This window comes from Microcaecilia unicolor, chromosome 7 (assembly GCF_901765095.1).
Source record: "Microcaecilia unicolor chromosome 7, aMicUni1.1, whole genome shotgun sequence".
Classification (NCBI taxonomy): domain Eukaryota; kingdom Metazoa; phylum Chordata; class Amphibia; order Gymnophiona; family Siphonopidae; genus Microcaecilia; species Microcaecilia unicolor.
This window is the reverse complement of record NC_044037.1, coordinates 54391403-54409486: the sequence shown is the minus strand read 5'-3', so window position 1 is coordinate 54409486 and position 18084 is coordinate 54391403. Positions and strand designations below refer to the sequence as shown.

The window sequence follows — 18084 nt, the reverse complement described above, 5'->3', positions numbered from 1 at the left end:
TGGCACACATCTACCTCATTCACCTATATTCTACCCTTCCATGGCACAGTCATTCTCTCACTCCCCAGTGGTGCAGCAAGAGGAGGAGATGCATAACTAGCTGCTGCATCTTCCTCCTTTGCTGTCTTGGGTTGACTGTTCCTTTGAGCCACACAGGTCTCTGTATAGTCGCATGGCTTACAGGAACAGTTGGGACCAAGGAGGCAAAGGAGGAAAAATTGGCTCAATATGCAGCTATGCAGGCTTTTCTTCTTGGTTGTACCAGGGAAGGAGGGAGGCAAGAAGGAGATCAGCGCGGGAGCAACATCCACAACCTTGGAGCAATGAAGATACACAGTCTTTAGAAAAGTGAAACAAATGCATATGCGGTAGATTCTGCTGGAGTAGAAAGAAGAACTGCTGCTTGCTATTTGGAAAGAACTAAAGCCGTGTCCTGCACAAACACTTTACATGGTAATGCTGTGCCCAATAATTCTCAAACAGAGAAAAGGATCTCATATCTCCAGTTGATACATGACAATGTGATGTAGCCGTGAATGTTTGTGTACTACAGCACCTTTGGTTCAGTGGCTCCCAAACCACTGCATATCAAGGAGGCAGTGCATGCAAATCTCTCTCATTGTGGATATCCATAAAACCTGACTTGGCTGGGGTGCCTCCAGGACTAGGTTTGGGAACCACTGCATTAGCCCAAGAAAAGGTACCACAACTTTGAATCTAAGATGATAAAAGGTCTTACTTTGACTGGCAGAGGCCTTCAGGTGCTATAGCAACTGATATGAATTCTAAATTCTATGGAATAGAATCACAAACATCACCTAGCAACTCGGAAACATTCTGACATTGTACACCGAGCAATTTCCAGACAGGAAAAGGGAGCTTGGAAACCTTATTGGTCATATACTGTCCCATTTCTTCTTGCAAAGTGACTTGGTGGTACTCTGCCACCATCGCAGAAAGTCACTTGTCATGCCTGAAAGCAAAGGAATGAACATTAAAGTTTATTACACCAGTGTCTCCGGATCTAGGGAGGTAAGTGGAAAGGTGTATACATAAAGAGCAATGAACACACTTCTTTTTTTCAAAAGCCCTTTGATCCAAGACCTTCATGATCTGAAGATTATCTGGAAGGGGGACATCCGCCGAAAGTCCATCATAAGCACACATGGACCGCTTTGTGTTTACAATGTACTACAGCAGAAATAACATAAATCTTGACTTTTGTTCATATTCATTTTTATTTGTATACCACCTCTAACCAAGTATGTAAGCTGTTTACAAAATTATACAAATGAGGAGGGGGGGCATAGACAGAAAACTATATGGTTTCCATGACCAATATGACAACATAAGATCAAGTAGGACAGGAGAAAGGAAAGGATACAATTTCACGAGAGGAGAATGAGGGAAGGATAAGTATAGAAGAGAGGGAAGTCACATGCAGGCTCTAGTGTAGGCCTGCCTAGCTGGGAGAAGTTCAGGAAAAGTCCAAGAGAAAGAATGAGCTTTAAGCAAGGATTTGAATCTGAGGAATAAAAATTCAGATCTAATATATAGAGGGAGACTGTTCCAAAGTTTGGCAGCAGAAACGCTGAAGCCGGAATACCTTTTAACATGCTTGGCCCCATGTCAAATACCATTTTAGAGCAGCTTTTGCTGGGTAAGATCAGGCTGCACAGCTGTTTCCATGTGAGAACTAAGCAAGAGTTAGAGATATTAGGATGGTATTGAAAAGGTGAATGCACCATGAAAGAAACAAAAAATTCCAAAAAGTAACTAGAATAAACAAGGACCAAAATGAGTAATGATAAAGACTGGTGAGACCATAAAAAGCCAGCCTTCATATCATGTTGTTCTTCTAATGAGAATGACCACGTCCCAGTCAGGCTTCAATTTATATTTATTTAAATTTGGGATCCTGCAGGCATTCTGAGTCCAACAGCAAAGAAGACCACAGGTATACTGATCAGTAGAGCATGTTATTTAGTTTCAGTCTGTCTGCTGTGAGGACCCACTCCCACACTGACTGGTGAAGTTTGGCTTATTGTTTCTAGTGAAATACATCTGGCACTACATGTAGTAGTAATAGTAAGACACAGATTATACATAGGGCATTCATAGGCCATTTGATCTTTGCCTTCATTTTTCTGTGTTTATGTTTCAGTGTTTCTAGGAGTGTTTCCTGGCCAGGTTAATGCAATGTAATATCGGCTTTTTTATAGTGCACCAACAGTTAAGAACATAAGAGTAGCCATACTAGGTCAGACCAAGGGTCCATCTAGCCCAGTATCCTGTTTCCAACAGTGGCCAAGTCAGGTCACAAGTACCTGGCAGAAATCCAAATTGTGATAACATTCCATGCTACCAATCCCAGGGCAAGCAGTTGCTTCCCCATGTCTGCCTCAATAGCAGACTATGGACTTTTCCTCCAAGAACTTGTCCAAACTTTTTTTTAAACCCAGATACACTAACCACTGTCACTACATCCTCTGGCAAAGAGTTCCAGAGCCCAACTATTCATTGAGTGAAAAAATATTTCCTCCTATTTGTTTTGAAAGTATTTCCATGTAACTTCCTTGAGTGTCCCCTAGTCTTTGTACTTTTGGAATGAGTAAAAAATTGATTTACTTCTACTCATTCTACACCACTCAGAGAGAATATTTAGCACTACAGAGAGTTTTCTCAGAGACCATCATAAACTCCTACTGCCATGTACTGATGCAAAATCAACTATGCCATCTTCACTGAATAGGATCAGGGCAGTTCAGAAAGATTATATACTCCAGTGGCCATGAGCTTCTAATTCTCAATTAGAACAAGGACACCAGTAGCAGAGCTAGTGATAACACTGATATGACTATTATTATTCATTGTGACATTGCTGCTGAGCTTATTCCCTTTTCTTTTCCCTTAGTAGATACTTCCTCTTCACGGGCGTAGTTTGACTGTTTCATTTGGAGGGACAAAGGATGGGACAGGGCATATTAGCATATTCATTTGCATATATATATATATATATATATATATATATATATGCAAATGAATATGCTAATATGGAGGAAGAAAGGAAGGAAAAGCTGGCTTTTTTGGGAATAACCATAATAAATATGTATGAGATATCTTATACATATTCATTATGGTTATTCCCCGAAAAGCCAGCTCTTTCTTCCTTCCTTCCTTCCTTCCTTCCTTCCTTCTTTCCTCCTTATCCAGAACTCCCTCTTTCCACCCCCTTTCCCATACCATGCCTGTGTAGACCTTAGAAATGCATAAGCTCTATATGTAGATCCTTCAAGAGGTAGTGTGTCATGATTTAGGCTCTATACCCTTTCTGATGTTTTGGTGCCATCTCAGTAAGGCCAACACACAATCTCTCCACTGCAAAACACTATACACAAACTTGTGCAAAAACCCACTCATAACCTTATCAAACCATAACAGAACTAATTCCAAGGACACGACGAGCTACAACCTGATGCGTGGAAAGGCAGCACTGTAATTACACCGGGCTCTAAAACACCAGTACACTACCTAGTGACAAAAAAAACAAAAAAGGGCTGCAAATACTACACACTAGCAGAATACTGCACCTTGATCAAACATGAAAAACACATGACACAACAGATATGAAACAAGGAACTAGAAATAAAAAAATATGAAGGCAAAATACTGAACTGGAAAGTTACCTCAAGAAGTCAGACTCAGCATGCAGCAATACTAGAAAAATTGAAACTTACATGCAAAATATCACAGATGCATATTTCCAAAAGCTGACATATTCCAATTAATAAATTCTGAATAAAATACTTTTTTCTACCTTTGTTGTCTGATCATTTAATTTTTCTATTCGCTTTGGTCCCAGTGTCTTCTGTTTTATGTAGTGTCTTCTTTCCATTTGATAATTTTTCTCTCACCATGTTCACCATCCTTCTGTGTCCATATGCATCCTGTCTACCATCTGTAGCCCTGTCCCTATCCTTTCTCCAGTTTCAACATTTGCCCTCAAAGTGTTCCAATCCAGCCCTTAAATTCAGCAATTTCCCCTCCATCCATACCCAGCATTTCTCCTCTCTCCCCTCCTCTCCATCCATGTGCATGTACTTCCTCTGTCTTCCTTCCCCTCCATCCGTGTGCATCTCCTTCCTTTGTCTTTCCTTCCCTTCATCCTTGTCCAACATTTCTCCTCTCTTCCCTGCCCTCCACTCCATCCATGTCCAGCATTTCTCCTCTCCTCCCTCCCCTCCATCCAAGTACATCTCCTTCCTGACTTCTCTCCCCTCCATCCATCCATGTCCAGCAACTCTCCATTCTCCCCTGCCCTTTCCTCCATCCACCCATATCCAGCAAATTTCCTCTCTTCCCTGCCCCTCCATTCATCCATCCATGTTCAGCAAGTCTCCTCTCTCCCCTGCCCTGCCCTCCCCTCCTCTCCTGTCCTGTCCAGCAATCTCTTCTCTCCCCCTGCCCTCCCCTCCATGTCCAGCGATCTCTTCTCTCCCCCTGCCCTCCCCTCCATGTCCAGCGATCTCTTCTCTCCCCCTGCCCTCCCCTCCTCTCCATGTCCAGCAATCTCTTCTCTCCCCCTGACCTCCCCTCCTCTCCATGTCCAGCGATCTCTTCTCTTCCCTCCCTCCCTCCCTCCCTCCATCCATCCACCCATATCCAGCAAATTTCCTCTCTCCCCTGCCCCCATTCATCCATCCATGTCCAGCAATTCTCCTTTCTCCCCTGCCCTCCCCTTCTCGTCCAGCGATCTCTTCTCTCCCCTGCCCTCCCCTCCCATCCATGTCCAGCGATTCTCTCTGCCCTCCTTCAGCTCCCCGACAGTCCTCCTCTCCGTTCCTTCCTGCCCCCCCTGCACGCGCGTTTAACTGTTTTACTTTCAGGCACAGCAACGGCAATGAAGAGAACAACACAGCAGGCTCACCTCCAGCTTCTCCCTTCGCTCACACAGTGTCCTGCCTTCTGCAATGGTGTATTTCCTGTTTCTGCGAGGGCAGGACACTGTGTGAGCAAAGGGAGAAGCTGAAGATGAGCCCGCTGTATTGTCTTCACTGCCGTCACTGCGTCTGAAAGTAAAAGGGTTAAACATGCGCCGGGGGGGGGGGGGGGGAAGGAACGGAGAGAAGGGCTGTCCGTCGGGGAGCTGAGGGCGGGAAGGAGGGATCTTCAGAGAGCTGCCTTGCGCCGGCCCTGCATTTGGGGGGACAATGCCCCCCTTGCCCCCCAAACTACGCCCATGTTCTTCTCCCACAATGCTTTCTGCTTTGTAACTGTTTAAAGCTTGCTGAGAGAAACCAAAAATAACGAAATTCTGCATAGGTCTTTACCATTGTACATCAACCCAACGGTATTCACCTGCTTATCTGGGGTATACTTAGAACACCACTAGCTTAAGAACATAAGAATTGCCATACTGAATCAGATCAAAGGTTCATCTAGCCTAACACTCTGTAACAGTGGCCAATCCAGGTCATAAGTACCTCGCAGAATCCCAAAACTTAACAAAATTCCATGCCATCACCAGGTGATAAGCAATGGCTTTCCCTATGTCAACTTAAAACAGTTTATGTTTATTCAATTTTTAATATATCCCCCTTTTGATTAATGCAGCAAGATGGTGTACAATAACATTAACATAAGCAATCTAGAAACGAACTCCTTATGACAGCAAAAAGAAAACAGAAGACAGACAGATATATCTATGCTAATGACATTACTTTATTGATACCAGTAACACTCAAAAAAACTACTCCTGCAATTACTGCTCAGACTTACGCCTAAAATTAAACTCTGGAAAAACTAAAAAGTTATGGTCCAAAAAGGAGGACAGATTGAGTCAGGCAGGGTTTTACTTCCATTGCTTTCAATGGAAGCAAAATCTGGACTGGATCAATGTGTCCTTCTTTTTCTAGAGCCATATGGTAACCCTAGATATTGTGTATCTGGATTTTCAGAAGGCGTTTGACAAAGAACTTCATGAAAGACTCCAGAGGAAATTGGAGAGACATGGGATAGGAGGTAGTGTTCTATTGTGGATTAAAAACTGGTTAAAAGATAGAAAACAGAGTAGGGTTAAATGGTCAGTATTCTCAATGGAGAAGGGTAGTTAGTGGGGTTCCCCAGGGCTCTGTGCTGGGACTGCTGCTTTTTAACATATTTATAAATGACCTAGAGATGGGAGTAACTAGTGGGGTAATTAAATTTGCTGATGACACAAAGTTATTCAAAGTTGTTAAATCGCGGGAGGATTGTGAAAAATTACAAGAGAACTTTACGAGACTGGGCATCTAAATGGCAGATGACATTTAATGTGAGCAAGTGCAAAGTGATGCATGTGGGAAAGAGGAACCCGAATTATAGCTACGTCATGCAAGGTTCCACGTTAGGAGTCACGGACCAAGAAAGGGATCTAGGTGTCGTCGTTGATGATACGTTGAAACCTTCTGCTCAGTGTACTGCTGTGGCTAAGAAAGCAAATAGAATATTAGGTATTATTAGGAAAGGAATGGAAAACAAAAATGAGGATGTTATAATGCCTTTGTATCGCTTCATGGTGCGACCGCACCTCGAATATTGTGTTCAATTCTGGTCGCCGCATCTCAAAAAAGATATAGTGGAATTAGAAAAGGTGCAGAGAAGGGCGACGAAAATGATAAAGGGGATGGAATGACTTCCCTATGAGGAAAGGCTACAGTGGCTAGGGCTCTTCAGCTTGGAGAAAAGGCAGCTGAGGGGAGATATGATAGAGGTCTATAAAATAATGAGTGTAGTTGAACGGGTAGATGTGAAGCGTCTGTTCATGCTTTCCAAAAATACTAGGACTAGGGGGCATGCGATGAAGTTACAATGTAGTAAGTTTAAAATAAATCGGAGAAAATTTTCTTCACTCAATGTGTAATTAAACTCTGGAATTTGTTGCCAGAGAATATGGTAAAGGCGGTTAGCTTAGCGGAGTTTAAAAAAGGTTTGGATGGCTTCCTAAAGGAAAAGTCCATAGACCGTTATTAAATGGACTTGGGGAAAATCCACTATTTCTGGGATAAGCAGTATAAAATGTTTTGTACATTTTTGGGATCTTGCCGGGTATTTGTGACCTGGATTGGCCACTGTTGGAAACAGGATGTTGGGCTCGATGGACCTTGGTCTTTCCCAGTATGGCAATACTTATGTACTTATGACCAACCTTAACTTCTACGAGTGAGGTATTAACTCTTAATAGTCTCTCTTCCCAGTGAATTCATTTTAAAACTTCTAAGTACAGCAATTGATTCAATGTTATCTCTAGAATCCCAGGTTAACCTCCTGAGAAAAAAAAGATTTTTTGGAAACTGAAAACAACTTTGCAGAATTAGAAAATATATTTCAAACTTGTATAATGGCCCAATTAAATTATTGTAATGTAATTTATACAGGCTGTTCCAAGAAGATCAGGAAGCAATTACAAACCATGCAAAATGTCTCAGCTAGACTTATCTGTAAAGCTTGAAAATAGCTACCCCTCTCTTAAAATCTCTACATTGGTTGCCAGTATAGGCTGAGACGTTGTTTAAAACCTGCTCTCTGATATTTAGAATTATTCATGGCATGGCACCATCTTATCTATCCTTTAGTGTATCCATGTTCTTCTGCAAAGACAACCGCAATATAAATCACTTAATTATACACTTTCCATCAGCTAAGAACATAAAATGTAAATGATTCTATTCTTCTCTGCTTTCAAATCAGTCTGCAAAAATATGGAATTATTTGCCCTGATATCTCAGAATGAATCCAGATTACCTAAGCTTTAGAAAAAAGTACTTGTTTAAATGATTTCTTGAAAGTGAAGCTTTTATTTTATATTTTAGTTTTAATTTCAGTTAAAAGTAACTCCACATTGGTTTTTGCAGTATATAAGTAATTATATTGTATAGATAGAGAAGGCAAAAGTAGTAGAGATATGCTAGTTACAGATTTCCATCACAGGAGGCCTCTCCATGTGCCTTGGAAAACAAATTGGTCCTAAAAGCTGCCTTAAATTTAGTATAGGAGGTCTCAAACTGGAGCTGGAAAGAAAGCAAGTTCCAACATAGTGGACCGAAGAAGAAAAATGCCCCATCTCATGTGGATTCATGACATGCTGAACTAGGGGAAGAATTACAAGTCAAAAGTCGAGAGAAGAATGAAGGGAATAGAAAGAAGGGGAGTTACTAGAGAGGCTAAATACAAAAGGGTCCCAAGTTCAGAGCTTTATGCAACATGATCAATTTTAAATGGATCCTATATGGAACTGTAAGCCAATAATGTTACGTGAACAGTGAAGTAACATGATCAAACTTGAAGCACATTAGCCGAAACACAGTGCCATGTCGAGTTCACTTATGCAATAAACTTGTGTTGATATATCATTATCATCCATGTGTCTTCTTTCAGAAGTGTCCTGTTGACCACACTACTCCAGCCATGTTCTAAATTTGGCTAAACCTTCATTAAATAGAGCTACATTAAGTGCTTTTACAACATTTCGTCAACAAGTTCCACAGCTTAACTATACGTTGAGTAAAAAAATGTTTTCTCCTATTTGTTTTAAATATATTGTAACTTCATGGAGTGTCCCTTTGTGGCATAGATCCTTTATTAACCTTTCCCCATATATATGTAGAAACCCAGGGGTTCTGTTTGCTAGAAACAGCTCCACAGAGACCTCCAGTGACTCCACCAATATCAGGTATGTAACATTTTATATTTAATATCTTTTATTGGATTTTATCATAATACAATACAAGCAAGAGCGCGCCACAGTTCAACAAACAACAGTTACAAACATGGCAAAACTGGAGCTCACATTCAAAAAACAACTATCCACAACTAGAAACACATTAAGAAAAGGGGGGAAGAAAGAGGAGGTGGAGAAGTAAAAAAAAAAAATGTATGTAACGTTTTGACTTAGAAAGCTCTCACAGCTTCTAGTAGAAGGAGACTACCTCTGAAGGAAAACTGTGTTAGGATGAATACCAAGCCCAGTGCAAATAGCCTTATTGTTGGCTCCTGCTCCCCAGCCATTACACTACTACTACAAGGGGAGAGGCTTGGCTCTTGCCTCCAACTAAAATACATCTACTAAAAGGAAAGAGGGTCTGGCTATAACAACCACTGTACCTGGAAAGATAACAGAACATATAAAGCTGCTGAATCTGCACATAGAGAGCTTTGGAACAGGAAATCAACCCTCCACCATAAATCTTGCCAAGGGAAAAGGGAGAAAGAATAACGAGATCAAGCCCAAAGAAAAAGGAAGGGAGCAGAGGAGAGTCCTAGGAGGAGAAACAACAGGACAGAGAACCCCAGTAGCAGTGTGCCCAGTGGGGAAGGGACCACCTACAAAGATTTTGTACCTGAAGGTTCAGATAGCCCTCATATCATACAGAGACTTACTAGAGCATCTCTCCTCTGGAGAAAGTTCTAGAAAGACTAAAGCCATAAAGGACTTAAACAAAGACCCTCTACCTTGACAGAGTGTTGAAAAGGAACTCTATTGAAGAGTGTAGGTGTTTGAAACTATTTTGTTCTACTACTGACTGTATCTAATTAATGGTAACATTGTCCCATATTTTTCTGTATCATTGAAGTTTTAGTAAACCTTTTGGTTCAGAACTGCAACTTCTGGCCTAGACTGACTTAATGAATGAAAGGAGAGTGCTGTAAGTTTGAATTACTATATGCCAATCAGCCTCCTAGCTCTTGCTAGTCCCGGCCTTGACCCCACCAACAAACTTGAAATTTACTTTATCGTAGCCTGCCCTGATGCTAAATAGGCAAACAAGGGTTGCATACATATTCCACTAAATCCAAAAGGCTTGCAATGGCCTTTTTGTTTGTGTTTTCAGTTTGACTTTAGCTTTTAACAATATATATATATATATATATATATATATATATATATATATATATATATATATATATATATATATATAATTTATCTATCTATATATATGGATCTGCACTCATTTTCTCAGGTACATTGGTTTGTTACATACCTGGCTTAAATATATAGAGATGGAGGAGAAGACCATCACAATAAGTACATCACAAAATGTAAAAGGAAAGAAGCTTTGCATTAGGGAAAATGAAGGGGGAAAAGCTCTTTTGAAGCTGATTTATACACATCCATGTTTGATTTCTGTCTCCTTTATTTAGGTCAAGATGAGACAAGCTGAAGTAGCTCGGATTTTAGACACTAAGAAAATTAAATATGAGCTTATAGATGTATCACTTCATGAAAGCTTACTGAAGGAAATGAGGCAGAAGGCAGGGAACCCCACTGCTGTGCCACCTCAGATATTCAACGGAGACAACTACTGTGGAGTAAGGAGAAAACTAGTTTTATTCTTATGTACCAAATACTGTGAACTGAAAGAATTAACATTGCTAATACAGTGGTCATTTTAGAAGAGATATTCATGTTTGAGATGTACATAAAGCAGCACTTAAATATTTATCTTGCATAAATGTCTAAGTTACATTTTATAAAGCTGGGATATAAGAACATAAGAATAACCATTCTGGGTCAGAGCAATGGTCCATCTAGTCCAGTATCCTGCTTACAACAGTGGCCAAGTGTGTACAAATGGCTATGAGGTGTGGTCTGGGCATGGTTTGGGTGGGACTAGGGCATGCCTAGAAGATATATGTTTATTCCCCATTTCAGAAGGGGAATAAATGTTGATGTCCTAATACAGGGTTGGTCAACCTCAGTTCTCAAGGGCCGCAATCCATTTGGTGTTAGGTTGATTGTGAGCTCTTGGGACTAGGCCAAGTCCTAAGACAGACCTAGGCCGAGGCCTAGGGCAGACCACACTTATGTTATACACTAATAAAGGGCCACGAAGCCCAGCACACTCAGGGAGACCAGCGAGCACCACCAGAAAGGGAGATAGACTACTCATACGGGCCGCAAGGCTGAACTGGAACCCACATGTACAGAGACCAAGCATACGGGCCGCAAGGTCGAACTGGAACCCAATCACACACAAGGGAAGGGAAAAGAACAGAAAGAAGTCCCGGAAGGGACTGGCACACGGACCGCTCACACAGCACCATACACTGACACCAATGAAAGCAACACAGCTAGATAAGGAGCAGTCCACAAACAGCAGATAAAGGGTAAGGCAGGCTACAGAGAGAGACTGCTTCCAGGTACACAGCTCAGATGAGGAGCAGTGCTCATAAGAATTAAGCAACAGATGCAGCAGGTAAAGGGTTAAAGCAGACTACAGAAATAGACTGCTTCTAGGTACACTGGTCAGACAAGGAGCAGTGCTCAAAGAACCAAGCAACAAATACAGCAGGTAAAGGGTTTAAGCAGACTACAGAGAAAGAGTTCTTCTAGGTACACAGGTCAAACAAGGAGCAGTGCTCACAAGAACCAAGCAACAGATACAGCAGGTAAAGGGTTAAAAGGAAAATCTAAACAAAGAAAGTAAGTTCTTAACACTGAAGCCCACACAGTAGGGAAGGGAAAGGCAAGGCACACAGAACAACTGAGCTGAACACAGCTGCACAGTAGTAAATTAATCAGAGATGATGCTGGCTGCTACAGATTCACAGAACAAACACAGACCAAGGAAAAAGATAGCAACCAAATAACAAAGAATTTACCCTGTGCCACAGCTAAAGGAGATAACGTGAGCGTCCTATCCAGGCAGAGGCATGTCTAAATAGGGTCTGGCATCTGATGTCAGCTGCTTCAGACATCAGCCCAATCCCTGACATGGCCAATCAGGATCGAGTTCCAGTCACTACCCTGCCTGTCCCAGTAGGATCATAACATTTGGGTTTTCAGGATTTCCCCAATGAATATGCATGTGATATAGCATGCATTGCCTCCATTGTATGAAAATAGATCTCATGCATATTCATTGGGGAAATCCTGAAAACATGACCTGGCAAGGGCTGAGGTTGGACACCCCTATCCTAACAGATCAACATCAGGATTTACAGTTGTTACCAAGCATGTTTAGATTTTGGCAAACTGATACGATTCAGCAGCACTCTACTTGGGGGAGGTTGCCCCCTTAATCTCCCAGTGAGTTTTGTCCCCTCAAAAAGCCAAACTGGCAAGGAATACTGGTTTCTGTGAAAACCAGTGGTATAGCCATAGGTGGGCCACCCAATTTAGACTGAGGCCCACCCAAAAATTGTGGCATTCTTGCTGTGGCTGCTCTTTGGGGCAGTTCACCCTTGGCATCCCTGATTTGTAACAAAGGCAATGGAGACTGAAAATAACTTGCCCAACTTCCCTGCTTCTCAGCACACTGCTGTAACCACTAGGCCACTGTGTTTGAAGAACGTGCTTGCACAGTCCCCATGTTCATTGTCAACCTGCAACTCCCACCACACCCAGAACTAGGACATCACAGTACTGGAGAGATGAAGTGTGGTGGCCTGAGGGGGCGGGGTGGGAAGGCAATCTACAAAGATTCCGAAAATGGAGAACAGAGAATCAGTAAATATGTCTGGGGGGGGGGAGGAGTTATAAGAGAAGTAGATGGGAGTTTTTGATAGGGGACCACAAATGTATGTTTCCCTAGGGCCCAATATAGTATTGATCCAGCCCTACTTATGGGCATAACCAGAAATGTACCTGTTTTGCATTCATGCACGTGCACAAATCCATACATATACTCAGTGCATTCTTTTTTATTGCACAGCTTTATAAACAGACCCCTAAGTTTGTACCTTAGGCAAAGGACCATTAAAGAGAAGGGAAAGGAGCTAGAAATTGATATACCACCTTTTTGTGGTTACAATCAAAGCAGTTTACATATTATATGCAGGTACTTATTTTGTACCTGGGGCAATGGAGGGTTAAATGACTTGCCCAGAATCGCATGCAGCTGCAGTGGGAATTGAACCTAGTTCCGCCTGGTTTCAGGCTACTGCACTAACCATTAGGCTACTCCTCCACTCCAGGAAGGCCTTAAAGCACAAGAAGGGTCAGTGGGAGGAAGTTATATTTGAATCCTACCTTTCCTGGTTCTCAGTCCACTATTCTAGCTTTGGCCACTCCTCAGTGCTTCTTTTGTGGCCAGTTACAGGAGGTAAGACTACTGTGGGGGCCTTGGGCTGTCACCTCGATTCACCCAATCCACCCTAAAGAAAGGCCTGCATCTCAGTCCATTTTAAGATATATGCATTATTTAACTTTTCAAATCAAAGGTTTTGTTTGAGATTTTTATGTGGATTGTTTTTGTGACTATACAGGTAGCTGAGACCATCCCACAAGAGCAAATATATACTATCTTAAAGATATGGGCATTGTGCTGTCTGTGCCACTGCTCAGCCATTCCTACTTTACAGCTATTCTCCTCTTCCTTCTCTTATGTTTGCTGTCCATGTCAGCCTTGTTCAAATCCATTTTATTCATTCTGTACCACCATTGTGCCATTTGCCAGCACAATTTCTGGAAACCAGAAGGCTTTTTTTTTGTGGAAGTCAAGGACTGTAGAGCTTCCTCCTTTCTATATCAATCGTAGTTTCTGTTTACCAGCCAAACTGGTAAAATCAGGTTTCCTGTTGTAATATGAAATAACAAGGTAGCATCAAGCTATGTGGGCAAAATGCCAGTGCAAATGCTACAGTTAAATGCTGAGTTTGCCAAATTTCCACCCCTGGACCGCTCTTAATCTAGCCAGTAAGGGCAGCGATTCCCAAATCTGTCCTGGAGGAACCCCAGCCAGTCAGGTTGGAAACCTGAGTGGCTGGGATTACCCCAGGGCAGATTTGGGAATTAGTGGGTTAGGGAATGGCCAGTTGGTGGAGATATTCAGCAGCACAACCTGGTTAACTGCCACTGAATATCGGCAGTTGGACAGCTCAGTGGGGTTTAACCATGAAGGGTCTTTCCTGGCCAGTTAAACCCTTTTAAATATCAATCCCATAACTTTTAACCAAACATGCCTAATTTTAGCCTCATGTAATAACCTGCAAAAATGTTCCGGGGCTAAGAACCATTTTTACAAAATTTAGATACAGGATACAAATGAGCTCCTGGCTCAACTGTTTTCCATAGCTAAATTTTGTAAGTAATTTTCCATGTTTTGCCACAACAGTGAATGTCTTTTGTTCCTGGCTGTGATAAGATACTAAACTTTAAAGAAAAGGCGGCCCATGTTGGACAGCAGCAGTACAATGTCAATGACCTTGATGGCCCACTTTGGAAGGTCTCTGGAGCCCCCCTCCCCAGAGGCCTAATATCAGTGGTACACACTGCTTCCCCCCCTCCCACACACACACAAAAGTCCTCATACCCCATGTTCTTATGTGGCTATCAGCCCTAGCAGTAATACTACAAATGACTCTATTTTGGAAAATTGCAAGTTATGTGAAAATAGCCTATTCTGTCATACAAAGCACACTTCTGCAAAGTTATCTTGTATTTTGGAATTATGAATGTAATTATAAAGTTTGCATGCATTACTGTAAGTTGTGAAAGGCCCTGGATACAAACATTTTGGAAGCTGGTGCTCACTGCCTTTGCAAATTTTGTCCTTTCTGCATTACATCTTTTCTATCTTGCTTTTGTAGCACAGGAAAAAAAAATATACTGGACTGAATAGCTGAAGTATTTGATTACTTACATGGTACAGGAACTTTGCTGAATCAAACCCCACTCAATAAACTTTGCAGAGTTCATTCAATTCTACTAACAACTTCTGAAGAACATTTTAAATTCAATATCCTTCCCCAGAAAGGCCAAGTTAGTCAAACATTTTATTATGTTTATGCTTATTAAAAAGCTTGATACCCTGCTATTGCTGATCGCAGGTCATAGTGGCTAACACTTAAAACATAATCACATTTGTTTAAAAAATAGAAAAGAACACCAGAGTAAAAATAGGAAAGTAAAAGCCTAGACAGCAAGAATCATTCATATATTAGTACATATTCTGGAGGCAATAAAAGTGGTCTAGGAGAACGCATTGAGCTCCTGAGACATACAGACCATCATAATACCCTCAAAACATCATAATGAAGGTTTAAAGGTTTTATCAAAAAAATATATTTTCAATTAAACCTTAAACTTAGTAAATGACAGTTTAGACTGAATGTAGGGAGGAAGAGAATTCCAAAGTGAAGGTGCAAGAAAATAAAAGGCAGAAGAACGGGTGGATTTGTAGTGTGCAGCCCTAGGAGAGGGAAGAACTAGCCGGTGAGAAAAACGTGAACAAAGAGCATGAGAGGGAGTGTAGGGAACAACTACAGAAGCAAGATAAGTTGGTGTACCAAGATGCAAAGCTTTATGAGTTAAACATAAAACCTTAAACAAACATCGGAATCGCACAGGAAGTCAGTGCAGCTGGAGGAAAATGGGAGTTACGTGGTCAAATTTTCAAGCTTTACATAAAAAACGAGATACAGAGCTATGTAATGCTTGTAATCTATGAAGAAGATAGCACAAAATTCTACAGAAAATTGAGTTACAGTAATCCAAGCGTGAGATAACAAATGCATGAATAAGAGTTTTTTATGTCATGGTTCAGTTAGGGAGTCTGCGGAGCATGGCTCATGGAATTCTTTACAATCCATTTAGGTATGTGTGTGCATAGGTGCCAACATTTCAAAATGATTGGGGGTGCCAAACACAATACAAATTACCCCTCCCTGGATACAATCACGGAGCTTGCTCAATACTGGGAAGTGCTCAGCACCCACAGAGCTGACTACTATGTGTGTGTGTGTAGTTGTGTTGTCTCTTTGTGTGTATTTGACCTAGAAAAGAGAAGGGGAAAGCAGTTGGAGGTACTTTTAGAGGGCTTGGGATAGCTGGTGGGAGTTATTTTGGGAGGTGTGGGTAGCTGGAGGTAATTGTAGCGGTAGTTCTGAGAGTGGATTAGTTGAGGTTGAGGGAGCAGTTATAGGGAGGTAGTATGCAGTTGAATATAAGAATAGTCATACTGGGTTGCACCGACAGTCCATCTAGCTCAGTATCCTGTTTCCAACAGTGGCCAATACAGGTCACAAGTACCTAACACATGTTTTACTGTATGCAAGTTTCTATGCTGCAGAAGCTAGAACTGCTTCATCATAGAAACATATTGGGCCATTCTTTTTTTTTTGGGGGGGGGGCTTATTTCTCTAGAACTCTCAGCCCAATCTGGCCCATTTTTCAGCTCAAGGTGTCTTTTCATTAGTTTTCCCACATGCCAAACTTGATCCCATTTCATTATGTTTTTAGAGAGTTATTGTGCCCCAAGACAGACATTCTTAACTCCTTATGTATAATTCTAATTCTTTACAAATATCGAAAGAGGATGTAGCCATGTAATCATTTTCACATGAATACTATAAGACAATGGGAATTATTTGTGTAACATATATTAATTTAAACTTCTTCTAGGACTATCAGAAGATGTATGAAGCAAATGAAAACTGTGAGTTTTTGTCATTTCTGCATCAGAAGACCATGAGTGCTAATTGAAAACTGTCACCATTCACACAGAAATTAAATCTAGAAATGCCGTAGAACAAATCTTAAATTAAATTTTTTAGTTTCTTGTCCTCTGTATACGTGAGTTTTTTTCCAAAGAAATGTGCTGCTATTTTATTTTTAAAACTATATTTAAAGAATCATTTTATAAAATATAAACACAAAGAGAACATAGTAACTTGAGTAACATAGTAGATGACGGCAGAAAAAAGACCTGCACAGTCCACCCAGTCTGCCCAACAAGATAAACTCACATGTGCCATTTTTGGGTATACCTTACCTTGATTTGTACCTGTCTTTTTCAGGGCACAAACCGTATAAGTCTGCCCAGCACTATCCCCGCCCCCCCAACCACCTGCCCCGCCTCCCACCACCGGCTCTGGCACAGACCGTATAAGTCTGCCCTGCACTATCCCCACCTCCCAACCACCAGCCCTGCCTCCCCACATCTACAAAATTTAAATACAACACCAGAGAAAACAATCCACCTACTTCCTGCCCCCTCGTTCCCAAGTCCCTCTTTCCCGCCACCCCCTCCCCCAGTAACTAAGGGGTCCTTTTACTAAGATGCGCTGAAAAATGGCTTGCGGTAGTGTAGGCGCGGGTTTCGGCACGTGCCAGTCCATTTTTCAGCGCATCTGTAAAAAAAGGTCTTTTTTTTTTATTTTTGCAGAAAATGGATGTGTGGCAAAATGAAAATTGCCGTGCGTCCATTTTGGGTCTGAGACCTTATCACCAGCCATTGACATTGACCTAGCTGGTAACTGGGCAGTAATGACCTATGTGCACCAAATGCCACTTGGCATGCGTAGCTGATGCGCACCAGAAAATAAAAAATAGTTTTCGGGTACGCATAGCAAAAATAAAATTACCACAAGGGCCACGCAGTAGCCATGTGGTATCTCCATTTTGGCGCACGTTGGGTGCGTGTAGATGCTTACGCAGCTTAGCAAAAGGGCCCCTAAGCCTTCACAGTTACCAGAGGTAATGTGCAACTATAGGGCTCCTTTTACAAAGCAGCGCTACTAATTTAGCAGCGCACTGAATGCAAAGAAGCCCATTCAATTCCCATGGGTTTTTTCACATTCAGTGTAAAAGGGGCTCATAGTACCATGTAGTACTAATAATAAAAGGTAAATAAGAGTTAAATATACATGGGTGATTGAAAAGGATTGAGCCACACAGTTTACAAATACTATATGTCTGAAAAATACAGCTACATAATAACAAGTATACAGACTATAATAGCCGATCAGCTACGCAGCATTACAAGAAAAGATAACAATCACGTGTCCAAACCGGTAAAGTCCAGCATGATCCAGTTCTCTCATACCAGGTTAAGGAAGAGGCCTAGATTTTTTCAAATATTGCCATTCACCCATATTTAATGGCCGTAAGTTTACTAAAGTAGTAGGCATCCCAAAAAGTCCTCTGGAATAGTGGGATTTCAGGAGTTGAGGACATTTTCCATCTCTTCGCAATCTCCTGTCTAACAATAGCTGTAGATGGTAGCAATATTTTTATTATAGTTAAACAAATGGGTTGAGGATGAAGAAATCCCAGAGTCTATAATACTATACACACTCCTCAATTATTACAACAGTCACAGATGA

At 41.5% G+C, this 18084-nt stretch overlaps 1 protein-coding gene across 1 annotated transcript; it reads left to right on the top strand.

Annotated features, from left to right (window-relative positions):
• The first annotated feature begins 987 nt into the window (after nucleotides 1–987).
• LOC115474989 (SH3 domain-binding glutamic acid-rich-like protein 3) lies at nucleotides 988–16462 on the top strand. Its single transcript, XM_030210731.1, has 3 exons — nucleotides 988–1032; nucleotides 10180–10347; nucleotides 16382–16462. Exons 1-3 carry the CDS (start codon nucleotides 988–990, stop codon nucleotides 16460–16462), a joined length of 294 nt encoding a protein of 97 aa, XP_030066591.1.
• The last annotated feature ends 1622 nt before the right edge of the window (nucleotides 16463–18084 follow it).

Excerpts from the sequence above, each read along its gene's own strand:
- LOC115474989 (XM_030210731.1), top strand. The coding sequence starts at position 988 with ATGAACATTAAAGTTTATTACACCAGTGTCTCCGGATCTAGGGAG. Across the intron at positions 1,033-10,179 it reads GTGTCTCCGGATCTAGGGAG|GTCAAGATGAGACAAGCTGA; the intron begins GTAAGTGGAAAG and ends TCCTTTATTTAG. Across the intron at positions 10,348-16,381 it reads ACGGAGACAACTACTGTGGA|GACTATCAGAAGATGTATGA; the intron begins GTAAGGAGAAAA and ends AACTTCTTCTAG.